At 37.2% G+C, this 17,701-nt stretch overlaps 2 protein-coding genes across 6 annotated transcripts; both read left to right on the top strand.

Moving 5' to 3' along the window:
• The first annotated feature begins 583 nt into the window (after nt 1–583).
• On the top strand, nt 584–3,614 carry LOC100263770 (F-box/LRR-repeat protein At1g67190). Of its 3 annotated transcripts, none has more exons than XR_009465918.1 (3): nt 587–721; nt 1,308–2,675; nt 3,389–3,614. XR_009465918.1 is itself a non-coding variant. In XM_059737659.1 (2 exons), the coding sequence occupies exon 2, from the start codon at nt 1,346–1,348 to the stop codon at nt 2,603–2,605; it is 1,260 nt and encodes a 419-aa protein (XP_059593642.1). In that variant the 5' UTR covers nt 584–721; nt 1,308–1,345; the 3' UTR covers nt 2,606–2,742. The 3 variants fall into 3 exon arrangements, 1 of the variants encoding a protein (XP_059593642.1); XR_009465917.1 differs by having other exon boundaries at nt 1,241–2,675; XM_059737659.1 differs by lacking the exon at nt 3,389–3,614 and having other exon boundaries at nt 584–721; nt 1,308–2,742.
• Nucleotides 3,615–10,041: 6,427 nt separating this feature from the next.
• On the top strand, nt 10,042–17,445 carry LOC100258619 (transcription factor TGA9). Of its 3 annotated transcripts, XM_002276031.4 has the most exons (12): nt 10,043–10,785; nt 10,915–11,052; nt 11,209–11,300; nt 11,689–11,765; nt 12,040–12,288; nt 13,115–13,159; nt 13,269–13,406; nt 13,491–13,557; nt 14,214–14,485; nt 14,964–15,185; nt 16,737–16,879; nt 17,033–17,445. In XM_002276031.4, the coding sequence occupies exons 2-12, from the start codon at nt 10,943–10,945 to the stop codon at nt 17,118–17,120; spliced, it is 1,503 nt and encodes a 500-aa protein (XP_002276067.2). In that variant the 5' UTR covers nt 10,043–10,785; nt 10,915–10,942; the 3' UTR covers nt 17,121–17,445. The 3 variants fall into 3 exon arrangements, with proteins under 3 accessions (XP_019076297.1, XP_002276067.2, XP_019076298.1); XM_019220752.2 differs by having other exon boundaries at nt 10,042–11,052; XM_019220753.2 differs by lacking the exons at nt 10,043–10,785; nt 10,915–11,052; nt 11,209–11,300 and adding an exon at nt 11,506–11,524.
• Nucleotides 17,446–17,701: the final 256 nt, after the last annotated feature.

The following is a 17,701-nucleotide window of genomic DNA, read 5'->3' as shown; positions in this document are numbered from 1 at the left end:
ATAAATTTTTATATTTTCATAAATGACCTTTGCTCAGTATGAAAAAAAAAGAAGAAAAACATTAATTTAAATTTTATTCATTTTGTATACCTCAATAAAATTTAATATAATTTAGTGATTTGGAAAAAAATACACCATTTTCTAAACAAATAAAAATAAATTATTATTATTATTATTTAAAAATCAAACATCTTGGAAAATATATATATTTAAAATTATGTATATAAAAAATAATTAAAAATATGTCTAATTTATTTTTTTAAAATGACATTTTTAAAAAAAAATTAGTTTTCTAAAAATAATAAATTTTCAGAATAATTGTTAATAAAAAATTAAGATAAAAAATTTTGTTAAACATTATAATAGAAAAATAGTTTTAAATGGTATATTAGCCTTTTTATATTTTATATCGTCAGCTTAATTTTTGGGTTTAAAATACAATTTTCCTTAATTTAGGTCACGTGAAAAATAGCATCCAAAGCGCAGCGTTTTGATCTCAAAGTACCAATATACCCCTAGAGTTTGATGAAATGACATCAGGGGTGGCGGATCTGTGTCCGTAAGTAACGCATTGGATTAAGCTTTTTGCCCTTTCTTTTTATTTTTTATTTTCCTGTTCTCTCATTTCTATGCGGAGTGTTGTACTCTGAGAGCTTGATCCACCACGACGTTGTTTTAGTCTGACTTCTGAGTTCGTCTTTTTGGTACTTCTCTCTATTGGGTATGTTTCAATCTCACGTTTTTCTCGTTAGAGTATCACCTGTCAGAACTGGATTGGTGGGTCTATGTTTGTTTATCTTACGTGAGTTGTAGTTTTTCGGTTTTTCTTCAACATCCAGATGCTTAATTTTGAGTTTAATGTGTGTTTTCCTTATAGGGTGAATTTGGGTTTTCGTTTTTTCAGCTTTTAAGTGTCGGAGATTTCAATTTCTTGTCCATAACTGAACTCTCATAACTGGGTTGGTTGATTTTTTTTTTCAATTGTTGATGCTATATTGCGAGACGATTCTGTCCACTAAGTGCCCAGTTGTATCAGTTTGCGTTTTGCTTTTTCATGGATTTCGTAGATATCTTATGGATCTTCATTGGGTCGAAACTGCTCAAACAATATGCTATTCAAAACCCAGATATAGTTTGCCCCTTGCGTTTCTTCCCATGTTTTATTGTTTCTATTTGTCGGTCCTAGTGAATCTCTATGGATCAATTTTTTGTTTTTTCAATGCTTTGTTCTTGAATGCAGTTAAATGGTTCCCAAGGTTCATATTGAACCAGGTTTCGAATAAATTGATGTTTTCTGGAAAAATCAGGTGGTGGATTTGAGATTCTTTGCTTTTTTTTCCTGGGTATGGAGCACCTTCCTGTTGAAGTCATAGGGAACATACTTTCCCGGCTTGGAGCGGCCCGAGATATTGTAATAGCCTCTGCAACTTGTCGGAAATGGCGAGAAGCCTTCTGCTATCACCTTCACACTCTTTCATTCAATTCAAAAGATTGGCCCTTGTACCATGATCTCACTACCAGTCAATTAGAAATCCTTATAACTGAAACAATATTCCAAACCACGGGGTTACAGGGTCTATCAATTTTAATGGACGAGGTTGATGAGTTTTCGGCTTCCATGGTTATTGCTTGGCTTATGTATACCAGGGAGACTTTGCGCAGCTTGTGGTATAATGTTCGAACTACACCGAATGTCAATATTCTTGAAATATGTGGGAGGCAGAAGCTTGAAACGTTGTTCTTGGCCCATAATTTGATCATGGGGGTTGAACCCAATTACCAGAGATTCTCTTGCCTGAAATCCCTATCTCTGAGTTCTGTCAGTATTTCGGCTTTGGATATGAGTCTTTTGCTCACTGCCTGCCCAAAAATTGAGATTTTGGACCTTGTCAATCTAGAGATAGCAATGTCAGATACACAGGTTGCGGTTGAACTGCGCAGTCCCACATTAAAGAGTATTTATGTTGAAGAAATCAGTTTGGACAAGTTCATATTGGAGGCTGATGGTCTTGAGCATTTGCATTTGAAAGATTGCGTCCTTGAGCTCTTTGAACTGGTTGGTAAGGGTACTTTGAAGCAGTACAAGATTGATGATGTTAGTTTTATACACTTTGATATTGGTGAGAGTCTTGAAAATCTTGAGGTTGTAGATATCAACAACTTTACAATCATTTGGCCAAAGTTCTACAAGATGATATTAAGATCATCAAAATTGAGAAGGTTACGGCTTTGGGATGTGTTCTTTGACGACGAGGATGAGATTTTGGATTTGGAAACAATTGCTGTTTGCTTCCCACAGCTAAGCTATCTTTCTTTGCGCTATGACTTAAGAGATAGAGTGCTTCATTATGGTTTACAGGGCTCTTCTCATTTGGAGAATGTGATTGAGATGGAGCTTGGATGGACTGATATCAATGAGCTCTTCTTAGATTGGGCTGAGGGGTTACTTCAACGATGCCCAAATCTTAGGAAGTTGGTCATTCATGAAGTTATTTCGGAGATCAAAACCCATGAAGAATACCAGATGTTGGGCAACTTTACATCATCGATTGTACAGCTTATGAGGAAATATATGCACGTAGAGGTTCAGTTCTACTATGAGTAGAAACTGTATGAAATGTCTTGTTGAAAATTAAAGTTTTGGTTCAGTATAAATTGTACAAGGACTTAGGCAGGTAAAATTTACTCCATGTAGAGCTTGAGGAGCCTTTTTTGTCCTATAAATTTCTTTTCATTGGGTTATTGGTTGCATGTTTCCTTTTCTATTTTTTGTCCTTTTTGTTTTACTAGCTTTATTACATTCTCTCTCCCCATCTTTTATATTTATTGTGGTTTTCTTTTCATATTTTCCCTTTGATAATGTCAAAACATTGTTTTCTGATCTATTAAAAATTTCTGATTTCTTATCATGGGTATGTTGAGGTATTTGATCTTGAGGTGTTGACAAAGGCCCTTTATATCTGTCTTGCTAAATGTGGTTTTGATTTTTCATTTGCTTTGGTATATGCTACCCTGACTTGGAAATAATGTGGTTTTATTTTCTCACTTTATTTGGTATTCTGCTAGTGCAACCCTACTAGAATGCTATTATTTATTTTACCCAATCTAGAAATTTTATCTTGGATCCATCATTTAATCAGCTAATACATTTTTGGAGTGTTGATGCGAGATTCTTAGTTTTTTCTTTGAGTTACTTGGTTGGAATGTGAACCTAAGCCAAAAATGTCTTTTAGTTGCTCAGGAAATGAGTTTGCACTTAGTTCAAGAGTAGAAAAGATATAAAAATACTTGATAATAGTGAGGATGAATGTTTGGGATTTGCTACTTTGTGAACAAAACAAAGCTTTAGTTTATATGGATTGCTAGATGTGTGCTCTACTTTTGGCAGGGTACACGTAAGGGAAGTGTCATCCAGTTGAGATTGGATGATGAAAGAGCATTCAAACTTACATGGTGGCCATCAACAAAGCATGTATGAAGTTTTGGTAATTGTAATTAGGTTTAGCAAAGGTGGAGCAGAGCCAACATTTTCTTTGGGTGGTGGAATATGATAACAGCAACAGCTCTAGTAAGTTTCTGCTTGAATGAATTTGATTGCAGTATTGATCATTGCAGTTCTCTATTAGTCAACTTTTGACCTTTAGATAGAAAGCAGAGTTGTGCTTCTTGTGTAAATTCAGTCATTGCTCTTATACCTTAATGAATCAAGGAAAAAATGAAAGTTGGTAAGTCATATTTTAAAGCCCAAATGCAGGGGTAGGGGGAGGTTTTATACCTTGGGGTGCATGACAGCTGGTGTTTCTTTTTGAAAGAGTACATTTAAAAACTGCTGAATTAAATGTCACTTCTGTAAATTAGGTGCCACACTTTTGGTCATAAAAAATCTTTGCGGTAGTTGATGTCCTTATAAGGCAGTCTTTATTCATGTAGTTACATTGAAGTCACCAAGAGTAATTGGAACTGAATTGCATTTTGGGAAGACAGCTGGGTCTTCATGTGTGGTGGAAACTAGATAGACCTTAAATGGAATCAAGAAGGTGTTTACCCAATTAACATGCAAGATGGGGGAACTAACCTAGTCAATATCCTCTCATTTGCATGATTATCAAATTGAGGTGGTTGGTAATTTTCTTTTTTAATTTCAAATTTTTATGAACACTTATACAATATGATGTGATGTCATGACTTGTATCCTATGTTGGACTTTTTCATGCATAAGGCATTAGACATCTCATTTGAAAATCAATTGGCTCCTAGTGAGGTTGAACTAATTGTCTTTATTTAGTTCAAGTCACTTTGAATCCCAAGCCAACAACTTTGGGCATACTTTCGGGGGCAACATCAAATCCCAAGTGCATCAAATCTTGGACCATACTTCTTGAGCCATCATTTTCCTGGAAGTAGTGTTGTCAACCTAACAAATCCCTCCCACAACATAATGCTCCTTGAGACTTGAAGGCTTGAGGTGGATTTGAAACCGCATGCTATATATAAAAGCTTAGTCATCTTATTTGGAAATCAATAGGCTGCTAGTGAGGTGAAATTAATCCTCTTTATGTGATTTGAGTCACAACAAATCCCAAGCTAACAACCTTGGGCATTCTTTTGAGGTCAACATCAAATCCCAAGTACACCAAATTTCGAGCGTTACTTCTTGAGCCATTATTTTCCTTGGGAGTAGCAGCATTGTTGCCAATCTAAAAGATTTGGTGGGCTTTTGCTCTCTATTTGAGAGGGGTGAGTCCAGATGATTGGTATAAATAATATTAGTGTTTTGAGAATCTAAGTCATGAATAGTTTAGTTTATCAATATCCAGGTCAAATTGGTTAATACAATGATGTCTATTTACAAGAGAAGGCCCTTCCTGGAAAAACTAAAGCTAACTCAGATATGTTCCACAGGAAGATTCATTATCCAGGCTTTCTCAATGTTGATTTTAAGTGCAACTAACACATGATTTTGGGTAAAAAATATTTGGTCCTAGGAGTCGATGATTTATGACTTATTGTGTAGCACTCAACTTCTCTTTGGGTAGGATCAATGGGGTTAGAGAGGTCTCCTCTTGCATTTGGACATTCCCATGGGTCCCACCCCAACCCAAATTTTAACTACATTAAAATTTTGTTTGAATTGTTAGGAATAGTTTGATACTGACTATATCCAAATTGAGATAATGGGATGTTGGTTTCTATTCTTTTACAAGTTTATAGGAGTCATGCACCTATATAAATCCAAAGGATTGGTGTATCATAAGTGGAAGAGTTTTTTTTTTTTTTGGATAGGTAATCAGAATCAATTTATAAAAGGTAATGCCAGAAAAGCGTTCCAAAGTACACAGGATGCATACAAAGAAACACCTCAAGGCAACACAAAAACAAAGAGGGACACCAACTACAACCCCCTTAGCTAGAACCCAACCACTCCACAAAGTCTACAAAGGAAAGAGGACGAGGAACCATGTATAGATTGCACCAAGCCCAAAGATTACAAACAAAGGAGAATTTCAACCCTTGAATTGACTGCCCCTCATTGCCAAACGCCCTACTATTTCTTTCCTTCCAAAGTTCTTTTCATGACAATGTTCATGTACTTTTTCAATTGTCAATTACCACCAATACCAAGAAGCCTAAAATTTTCTAGTTTTTCATGCTTCTGGTAGGAGCTGTTTGAAGGATTTATAGAGGTAGAAAAGGATTCTGAGAGCCTCAACTTAGTGTACATTTTTGGGTTTTGGTTCAGGCATGATGTGATTGGGTTAGAAGTTTTAGCAAAAGCTACATGTGTTGAAGGAATGGTATTTACATTCCTTCTTAGGGGTCTTTCTTTCTTTCTTTCTTTCTTTCTTATTCTTTTTTCGTTGTGAATTAATCCAGATTGTCATCCTTGTCACTGTGTGTCTGATCTTCATTACATCACTTTTTATGCCACCAATGGAAGTTTTAAAATCTAATTGGTCATAGGAATTTTGGTTGGTGGTGTCTGTCCTCTTAGAAAATTTCTTTTCTATATGCAACTTGACACATGGAGATTGAAATAATGGAAAAAGCAAGTTGAAGAGGAGTTATCTCACATATTCTGATGATAGTGTCTAGGAAATTGGTATATCTGCATAATATGAAGCATGGGACAGGAAAATAAAGATTATTTTTTTAAAAAGCAACTACCATGATTGTAAAATAAATAAATAATAAATAAAAAGAAGGAAGTACTTTCTGTCATTATGGTCGATCATAGAATCTGTTATTGGTGAAGTGTCAATCTCTTTGTTCTGTTGACATGACAGTGCTATTTCCTGTAGTCTTAGTTATATGTTTATCTTAAAGCTTGCAGCTCTATTTCAGCCCTACACCCTAATTGTGAGGATATCATATGAAAATGAACTCTATTTGATCCCATTTGCTATTCCTGTGTCTTTGGATAATCTTCCGTAGTGTGGGTACCCGTATAGGGTTTGCATATTTACCAGGCTTACAATTTTAAGATACCATTTTATCCTTTCAACTTTTTTTTTTTTGGGTAAATTTTCTTTTCCTCTAGCTGTGTCAGTTGTATTTAAAGTATACAGGTAGATTTTGGCCATGGTAACCCATTTGCTTAAATTAGAAATTGCTTGCCTGTGAACATTGGGAAGGAATATGGTGCCTAATTGAATTGGACTGTTATTATCATAGTTACCATGAGTGAAGCTCTCTCTCCTGCAGACAACTTCCACAGTCAATAGCTCAAGCCAGCTTCATGCAAAGAAAAGTCTTGCTCCTGTGGTCTGGTTCAGGTGGCAAAGGCTTGGTAAGGGATTGAACAAAGTAGAATTCAGTGAACAAAAAAATTGCCTATTAAAAAAACTGCTCAGCATTGGATGTCTTTTAGTGGAACTTACTATCTTACTTTTTAACAATCTCGTTACTGCTGATTAATTTCTCTTATCTCGGAAAATATCAGTAGTTTTTACTGTTTAAATTCTGTTCCTCTGACATGATCAGAATTACAATATCTTGGATTTCCTCATCTCATTATTACTGGAGGTACTCTTATAAAAAACAAACAAGAATTTTTCTTGGCCGTGTGATACAACCAGAATGACAATTAATTGGATTTGATCCTCTTCTCAAAGCTGAAGATTCTCTGTTTGGAAACAAACAAGAACTATTGTCCCTAATCAGCCGTGATCTATCTTGAGAATCACAAAGATGTTTGAGGGTTAAAGTTACTAGTGAAGAATAGAGATGGGAAACATGAAAACAAGAAGTAGCTGTGCAAGTAAGTTGCTTGTTCTATATAGTTTTCTATAGCTACCTACCCTCTGAATGTTTTTTCTTGGATGTGGAGCCTTTCTCATTAAGACAGTTCTGGAAGGTATAAGTTGCACTATATTCTATAATATTTCTGTGAAAAAAGCAAAATTTTCCATCATAGTGCAGAATTTGGATGAATTGGCATTTTAGTCCTTGCGCTATTTTAATTGCATCTATTACTATCTAAATGCAAAACCAAAGCAAAATGTTTATGGTAGAATTTTTGGAGAGCATGAGGCAGGGATGAGGGCAGACATATGTTCTCTGATTAGGCTAGCTACAACCTTTGGATGAAGATGACAACAATGAAAGCTCACAGAAAATACATATGGTTTACCCCGACTAAGTAGGATACCGGCTTTGTTGACACTCATCAACTCAGGGTGCCACCAGTAGCAGTACCTGTGCCAACAGTAAGTGAGCACACTATGCTTTCTTTAGAAACCAGAGAAAGTTTGCTGGCATTTAAGAGACCTGAGAACAAAATTGAGTTTCTGCAGTTGGTCCCATGATGAGAAGTGAGTACCAATGCTTTACTCAGCCAAAGCTAGATGCATCTCTAGCAACTGGCAGTGACTGCTAATACATTTCTATTTCTATAGCAACCCTTAGCCATTACAGCTTCATAGCTGAGATAATCGTTTATTGCTCATGTAGCCAGAATTTCAATTATAACTCTGGAACTAATGCTTACCTTGATCTGTTTAAGTTTTATGGCCTCTTTAGGCACTGTGTTAACTTTAATAACACAAACAGTGTTGATAGGACTAAGCATGCCAATGGTTCATTCTCGTTTAACTTGTATGAGTTGTTTACAGGGTTGTTAAAAGATTTCGAGTTTCACAGTACCGAATGGAATTTCTGTTTTAACTATGTTATTGCCGTGATGGAAGGACTTACATGCATTATCTGGGAAGTTTTTCAACCATTTGATCCAACTTTTAACTGGTAGCAACTGCTTGCTTGCATTCGGTCTATCTTTTATACAGGGCTTAGTTGATTGTTTGTTGATTATGTAATGTATCATGTTTTCTCTTTTCTGGATTCGCTCCCCCTGTTATTTACATTGACCTCCCACAAGGGCATTCTACTAACAATTTTGTACTCTGCTAAAAACTTTAGGTAGGCCCATAGAGATATTCTCTCCAAAGGGGAGAAGAAAGAGCATGCAAAGAGAAAGAAGAACGTAGAAAGTCATTGAAATTTTAATACCTCCCCAAATTAAGAAATCAATCTGTGGTGCATGAACTCAAAATACATGTCCTTTCTTTTTTTAAGGTTGTACTCTACATATGATTAAAAGGGGTTTGGACCTGCCTTTCTTGTTTAGTTGACTAGGAAACTATTCAACCTTTTATAACCACCAATTTTGAATAATGAAACAGAGGTTTCACAGTAATGGGTCCAAGTCAGAACAGGGAGATACAGAATGTTGGATTGAATTTGGAATTGGGAATCTAATTTCCCCACAGAACATATTCCTATTATGGTTGATTTTGGAATGACTTTATTATTGATTAATTTAATGGTATGCAAAATAATTAGGCAAGAATACAAATCATTAAATTTTTGTGAAGTTTTGGTTGATTATCCTCTCCCATTATGACATGTTGGCCCAGTGCTAATCATTGGCCAGCAAGCTCTTTTGGAAGTAATGGGAAATAAGAGGCATGATGCTCCACTTTCAACAACTTATCATCTGTTTCTCTTCATGGCAACCCCGGCTTCATATCTGTGATCATCTTCGAAGGTTGAACCCAGATAATCTACAGACTTGGTCACAATCTTAGTATAAAAATGGAAGTTGGACTGGTAGAATATGATACAAGAAAGCTAATACAATAATGCCAGTTTAGTTGTATGCTTAAGTGACAAGCAATGAGTTAGTATATGGTTTAACAAAATCAGAAAAGGAATAATTAATATTTTGGATATGATGATGACCAATCACCTTTCTACAGATGGAGAAGCAATGGAAATGTTAAGAGTGAGGGAAAAATCTTCCATATTAAGTAGATAACATGCTGTGACTATGAGGGTGAGGGTGATTGGGAACATTGGGCATATGGACTTGAATACGCATTTTTACCTACTCCTTGGAAACCCTTTCTATATGAAACAAACCCCTTTTGGGCCAATCATTGGTACGCAAAAAGGAATAATGGGTAGAGGTTATATTGCCTACAAAAGGTAGGATATGAACACAACATATATAATATGTGGGAGAGGTCATGGGTCCATGACATGAACCCCCCCTCCCTCTCTCTCTCTCTCTCTCACTCACTCAATAATGCAGGCCATGGATATCTAAAACCCTTGCCCAGTATGGGAACAGAATTTTCTCATTAGGGCTTGATTTTTCCTCTTTTTTTGGGTTTTTTATTTTATTTTGTTCCTCTAAAGAAACTACCACGACTAATGCAGGAATAAGGGCCCTAACGTGGGGCATTTTGAAATCCATTTTGCCATGAACATCTGTACCGAGAGAACTCAGAGGAAAAAAGAATTTCTATTAATAGAAAGGAATCTTGATGTGCCATGGTTTTAGGTAATGACAGGGAATGGATGTTGACCCATCAACAAAGGGGATAATACCAAACAAATCCATCTATATGGCATGGATTAAAAATTTAAAATACAAGTGGGTATTGCTTATGGATCATTATTCTAATGTTTTGGTTGAAATGGTATGAGCAAAACTTCAAAAAAAAAAGAATTTAAATAAATCTCTCTCCCTCAAGGGCCCTTGGTTGTCAAAAAACTCAAATCACCCTTTGATGCATAAAAAAGAAGAAGAAAAAACCTCCCTTTAAATTCCCCTTTCTTTTTTTTCAGCCTCTTCTTTTAACCTCTCTTTTGTGAAAGGAAACCTTGTCTTATCTGATATTCAATGTTGAATTTATTTGTTTATTTGCCCTTGTGTGGGTACTTGCAACCCTGAAGAGCTGCCCATAAAAGGGCCAATGAGAAAGCACAGGCGGTTAGAAGAGAGAGAGAGTGGAGTAGGAGTCACCGAGTCAGTGATTCTAGTGGGTTCCTGCTAAAGACCCCACCTTTCTTCCCCCAAAATTTATTTGGTTTATTTATATATATTTATGTTTAACTGCAACAAAACCCCACACAGCCCAGATGGCCTGAAAGAATTTTGCAAGGACAAGATTTTCTGTACCATCGGTTGAGTTTCAAATCTGATAATATTTACACCACAAAGGCCAAAGAGACATAAAAGCAACCCAAACTGAATAATCAATCAGGGTGTTACTTCTTAGAGAAGAGCAGGAGAGAAGGAGAGAAAGAAGAAGAAAGAGATAAAAAGACCCCATGAGAGATCAAAAGGTGCTAGGAGATATATATCCAAAGGAAAGACTGGACCCTCTTGTGCGTGCTACTTAGATATACTTTTTGACAAGAAAGCTTTCATCTTTCCTTTCTTTCACTCTGTTGGGCTTTGCTTCAAAGAGTACTTCTCCAAGAATTCCAAAGAAAACTGAGGTAAACAGGTGGAAAAAGCTCCCCACACCTCTGTTTTTCTCATTAGAATAATCATTGTTTGTTTGCCTTAAGTTCTCTTTTAGTCCCAAACATGATTTCATTCACCTTTGTGCTGCTTGTTGGAGAAAGATGAGAGAATAGTCTGAAGAGGCCTTGCATGGCGACTCATAGGGTTGGAGAGACTAATTTATCAGGCTCAGCACCTTCAAACCACCATCTTCCATATGCAGTTCTTCATGGCATCAGCCCTCCTGCTGCAACTTTCATGTACGGTAACCCAAAATCCTTGCTAATCTTCTCATTTTCTCCGCATAATACAGAATTTTCTGGGTAATTGCTACATGTTGCTTATTTTCTTCTCTGGGTAAGTTCTGACATAGATTATCATGGTTTCTTTTGTTTTTCCTTTTTGAATTTTCCCAGCAATCAAGAAGGATCTGCCTTTGATTTTGGGGAGCTGGAAGAAGCAATTGTGCTGCAAGGTGTTAAGATTAGAAATGATGAAGCTAAAACTTGTATGCTTCTCTCTCCCTCTCCATGTATCTCATTTCTCCCTTTGATGACGTTTGATAGGTATAACCAACTCTCAGAGAGAGAGAGAGAGAGAGAGAGAGAGAGAGAGGGGGGGGGGGGGGTGGGAGAGAGGGAGAGAGGTGTTTGAATATGTCTACAGTGAGGCACAGTAGGGGGTTACCATTTCCAACACTGTAATCATTCTGAGACAAGAGACTTGAATAACGTGAGGCTACAAACTTAGAAACCTGACCTGCCCAGCATGATTTACTGACTCCATAACTGCAGAAAAGGGGATTAGGTTCCTCTCCCTTTTGATATTTTGAAAATCTTGGGGGAGTCTTTTATTTTGCCTGATACTCAGAGATTTTGCTTTTGTGATTCTTGCAGCTTTATTCACAGCCAGGCCTGCAGCTACTCTGGAAATGTTCCCTTCATGGCCAATGAGATTCCAGCAAACCCAAAGAGTAGTTTTCTCCATCTTTGACCATTTCTTTTTCATTAATAACCTTAATACTGCAACATCCTCTCTGGTCTCTACAACTTTCCTTCTCTTCTACTGGTGCTACTTTTCATCACAGTTTCTTCAATACCCATTTCAAAAGACATCATTCTCTCTTTTGATGATCTTTTAGATGATCCTTGGGGACATACCCCACTTGAAAAGTAAGGCTATTCTTAAGGTGTTTTTAATACCCATTTGAAAATTTTGGTGGGCTTTTGTTTCCGTTTTCAACTCAGGGAAGTTCAAAGTCAGGAGGAGAGAGCACTGACTCAGGATCAGCAGTGAACACTCTTTCAAGTAGAGCTGAGGCCCAGTTGGAACCGGAATCTCCTATCAGTATAAAGCCAACGTCTGATCACCAGGCTTTTGATCAGAAGCATCTGCAGTTTCAACATCAACAGCAGTTAGAGATGGCAAGTGATACTTCTAGATTAGCAGGACCATCAGAATCTCAACCAGCTGCTTCTAAACCACCCCCGGAAAAGGTTCTCAATTCTCAAACCAAAACTACTGTTCTAAATTTTCTAATATCTCCCCTTCTTCTCTTACCATATCCCAAAAACTCAGGAAAAGGTGGCATCTTTTATCATTATTATCCATGCTTTCATCTCTCTCTCTCTCTCCACAAACACAATTGCACAGATCCCAACAACTCTCAGAAAATCAAACAAAAGCCGAATTCTTCTGATTTCTGAATGATTTTCTGCTTGTTGTCTGACATGAAATGAGTGAGACATGTACTCAGAAAAAAAAGCAAGCAGGAGAATCTTTACAGTATAAGCACTGTTTCTTATAATAATAATAATAATAATAGCAATGGCCTCCCCCTCTCTTTCTCTATAAAAGAATCTATTGTTTTTAGCCCTTAATCTATCTTTGGAATTAGGGACCCATGTCACAAAACAACCAAGAATGGCAGATAATAATGATTTTCACTCCTGCCTGTTTCTTCTTCATCATTAACTGTTTCAACAACAGTACTCCCATCAGCATCACAGCATCAGAAATGCTTCCTCAGCTCAGTAGAACCTATCAGACTGTGAGCTGAGCTCCCTAATCATTATTATTTGTTGTTGAAAGTCATACGATCTCATCAGAGACACTTCACCTCTTCTTCTTCTTCTTCTTCTGCTGCTGCTGCTTCCTTCTTTTCTGCCATGAACACTCAGCATAATGAAAGAACAATGAACCTGCTTGGCTTCTAAGAAAATGGAAAACTGAACCGAGCCATTGTCTTTTTTTTTTCTTTTCCCTTTGTTGGGTTACACCAAACACTTTGTTTTGTATATTTATATATTTGGAATGTTGCAGAGGAAAGGAGCTGGATCAACGTCAGAGAAAACGCTTGATGCCAAGGTTATGAGAAAAATAGTATTAACAACAAACATAATTTTCCCATATCTATAAACATGTAGCAGTAATATCTCTAGCGTTTGAGTTAACAGTTTTGAGGATTGGTTTCCAGACACTGAGACGTTTGGCACAAAACAGAGAAGCAGCAAGAAAGAGTAGGCTGAGAAAGAAGGCGTATGTGCAGCAGCTAGAATCCAGTAGGATTAAGCTCACTCAGCTTGAACAAGACCTTCAACGAGCCAGATCCCAGGTTTAATATCCATTTTTATTTTGATTTCATACAAAGGAAAATTCTTCTTAATCATAACATTTATTATTTTTTCTGGTTGAGTAGGGGTTGTTCTTGGGAGGAGGAGGAGGAGGTGGTGGTGGTGGGGGAGCTGGTGGAATTATAAGCCCTGGTGAGTGAAAATACTGTGATTTTACCATAATGTCCTTAGCTTGTGGAGATGTTATTTGTATGAGAATCCAAGAGGAAATGGTCTCATCTGAATTCCATTTGGGTTATTTTCCAACTGACTTTCCAATTTCCACATTCTTTGTTGGCAGTCTTGGAAAAGAAAAATTTTCAAGTTTAGGGTTTTGAATTATTAGCTAATTTCTAGTTCAATTTTGACCAATGTGAACATGGATATTCCCTGATGACTTGATTTTTGAGTCAAGCTTGGCAAACCCACATGCAATCCCCATATTTGTTTAGCCGCCTTTTGTGAACATGAAACTGGATTTTCTCTAAGATTTATATCAAATTTCAATGCCCCACACCATTGAATGACCAAGATTTTCAAAGGGAGTCCCCCAGATGAATTCTGAGGAAGGATGTTTGGGTTTTTCCAACTTGGAATCCAAGGTGCCTTCTTCGGAAGTATAATGACAAGTGTCAAAAAATGTATGCCTTATTTGTTCGGGTCGAGGCATCTTGGCCCACCAAAGGAGATATATAGTATTCAATTTGGACACAAGGGTGGTGTCCAATGGGCAGCTTCCAACTTGACTCTTCATAAGATAGACTCTTGTTATCACTGTTGCTTTTATTATTATGATTTTGGTCTTGCAGGAGCTGCAATCTTTGATATGGAATATGCAAGATGGCTCGAGGATGATCACCGGCACATGTCGGAGCTTAGAACAGGCTTGCAGGCGCATTTGTTGGATGGCGATCTTAGGGTAATAGTTGATGGATATCTCTCTCACTATGATGAGATTTTTCGACTTAAGGGAGTGGCTGCTAAATCAGATGTTTTTCACCTCATTACTGGAATGTGGACAACTCCCGCTGAGCGTTGCTTCCTTTGGATGGGCGGTTTCCGGCCGTCTGATCTCATCAAGGTTTGAATTTTCTGGTGTATCGTCTCCTAGAATCTTAGTGAAGTTAAATTGCCATTGCAAATTAGCAATGCCATACTTTGGTGGTGTGAAGGGTAAAATGGTCAATGTCCTCAACTTGCCTTAATGGCTTTCAAGCCCCCGTACCAACCCCTAAAAGAAATGGTCATTTGGGTTATTCAACTACCACAAAAACCTGGTTGAAAAGACTAAAGTACCCTAAATGAGAGACCCTTTTGGGGTCAAAAAATCCTTCTCGGCGATCAGATGTCCACATTTCTGCACATCCTTTTCTTTTCATGTCAATACTTCAACCACTGACAAGTCTCTCCTAAACACATGGAAATTTTTTTGTCCAAATTGAAGTTCCATGTGACACTTAAGTTTACAGTAATAACTCCAACCACCATCCCTTTACATGGCCACTCTTTTTTTTTAAATTTCTAACTCATTATTAATGGATTTTGTTGATGTTAATCAGATGTTAATAGCACAATTAGACCCCCTAACAGAGCAGCAAGTTATGGGGATTTATGGTCTCCAACATTCCTCACAACAAGCAGAAGAGGCTCTCTCCCAGGGTCAGGAGCAGCTCCAACAATCTCTCATCGACACCATTGCCAGCGGCTCGGTTGCCGATGATATGGCTCATATGGTTATGGCTTTGGGCCAGCTTACCAACCTTGAAGGCTTTGTTCGCCAGGTAAATACTAATATCAATAACTACATGTTCTAATAGGACACAATGTGGCATTTTTTAATATTCATGATCAAATGTAGATACACCCTGTAAGGGTTGCCATGCCTGTCCCCTTGGTAGCAAACCTATTCAATATATACACAGAAGGCTCATGTGGAATGTGCTACACTATTAGGGTTCAAATTCTTACTCTTAGAATGATGGAGCATAAATTATATATACCTTCAAGGAAAGCTTGAGCCCCGACAAGTGCTAGTCCTTGAGTTGGTTCCATTGGTAAAGACATCCCTTTTAAGGGGAGAAGATCTACATGATCATCCACTAGGTGGGACTCATAATTGAAGATAGAGGAAAAGAAAAGGAGAGAATATGTGTTGTCTTTAGACTTCTTCACAATAGCTTGAAAAATTTCCCCACACAAGAAGATTGTCACGCTATAAACCCAAGTGTAAAACCTGATTTTTAAAGTCAAAAAGAGGTTCAGGGCCAAGATGTTCAAAGCATCTCCCCTAGTTTCACACTCGGTGTAAAATTTTTTGTATGTTTAGGTCAAAAAGAGGTCTTTGTTGCCACATTATCGGGTGAGATATATGAAGGTTCTCAATTTTCAATGACAGAAGTGTAAGTATTCAAATTGGGTGTCATGCTAACTTGGCACATTTGCTAGCTGGTCATGGACATGGAACCCCACCTGCTGTTTAACACGAAAAGAAGTCAAGATAAGACTTTGATACATAACAATGGGGTCAGGTGTTCATTCCATTCCTTGTGTTTGTTTTGTTTTTGAGCTGCAAGTCCATGGTACGCCTCGCCTCACTCACAGCTTACACCTTCTTATGTCATCTTGATTTAACATTTTAATTGACTTCCGACAACCGCCTAAGGAAAAGGGTAGCTTTTAATTAGTCAAGAAATGTGTGATTACACAGAAGCCTAGTGAATTTGAGACTGACCCACCCCTGGCTCCATGAACATGTAGCTGGGAGGGGCTTCATGTTAGGGTGGTCAACTTTAACAACTGAGTTCTTTTATGGATCTTTTCCACTGCATGGTTGCCATGTGTGCGGTGGATGATGTTTATTAGGCTTGTTGTATATGTATATTTATAATCAATCATTTTTTGGTGAAGATATATTGCTTTGCAGCTAAGAAGTCCATCAAGATGTTGAATGCTGGGGTTTTGATGTAGTTTTTTCATCTAAAGGTTTCTATCAAAAGGTGGTGTGAAAGTGATATCTGTTGAATTAAAAACCTTGCTAGACCAATCACCAAGAATTTTAAAATAATTTTCATAAAATATTTAATGATTTTGTCAATAAAACTATGATTAGAATAGTCCAAATCCCATAGAAACAGACAAGTTGTCTAAATTCAACCCCTGGAAATTTTGTGTAGAGATTGTGCCCATGTGCCCTTGCACCATAGGGCCCCATTTCAACTTCTACATGGTGGTTTAGGTTTCATTTTATTAATAAAACATGCATTTTGTCTCTCCTAGAAAATATTTGTTTAATTTCGTTCATGTACTAATTCATTTCCATTCTGAATTTGCAGGCTGATAATTTGAGACAGCAAACCATTCACCAATTGTGTCGGATACTGACAGTTCGACAAGCAGCACGTTGTTTTTTGGTGATTGGCGAGTACTATGGCCGATTACGAGCCCTCAGCTCCCTTTGGGCATCACGGCCCCGAGAGTAAGACCCAAATAACACAATCATTAGTGTTGGATACTTGTATGATTAGCTTAGGCTGCATATATCAAACCTTTCCACTATAAGTATGTGGTACTTAATTATGCATTTGAGCTCATTGATCTACATCTTGCTTGGCCTTTACATGTGCATCAGGGCCATGATGGGCGACGAGCACTCATGCCAAACAACGACAGATTTGCATATGGTGCAGTCTTCACATAGTCATTTCACCAACTTTTGATCAAGATATCTATATATAGCTGCCCAGATGATCGAAAGGCCAATATCTTCTCCTTACTGGTGGCATTGTTGGATTTGTTGAAGCTACTTTAGAGGGAGATAGGATTTCAATTTTTTTTTTTTTTCTTTTTGGGTTACTTTTCTTATGCCTTTAAATATCACCACCATATATTAATATGCTATCTTGTAAATGAAAATCAATTTAATGTGGATGAGAAGGAGGCTCTTTACTTGATTAAAGAAAGAGAAACAAACAATGAAAAAGTGTGAGATATGTTTAAATATCAATGGAGTTACATTAATCAATGATGTTCATTTGAATGTGATGGAAAGTTGGAAAGAAAATTGTTGGGTAGAGACGTGTTCATTTGTATGAAGTGGTTGAGAACCAGAGGGAGGTTATTGGAAGGCAGAAAGGATTGTGGAAAAGGGTTGTATATATGCCATAAGTTAACTGAGTTTATTGGCTTCTTCCTGGTGGGTTTTTGTAACAAAATTAATATAGCCAGAGAGAAAGAGGTGGTTGCTCTTCATTTATACAAAGTGGTTGTGAAGGTGAGGAAGATGATTTTGTTTGTTTAT

This window comes from Vitis vinifera, chromosome 6 (assembly GCF_030704535.1).
Source record: "Vitis vinifera cultivar Pinot Noir 40024 chromosome 6, ASM3070453v1".
Lineage (NCBI taxonomy): Eukaryota > Viridiplantae > Streptophyta > Magnoliopsida > Vitales > Vitaceae > Vitis > Vitis vinifera.
Note: the sequence above shows the minus strand (reverse complement) of the source record. Positions and strands in the feature narration are given on the sequence as shown.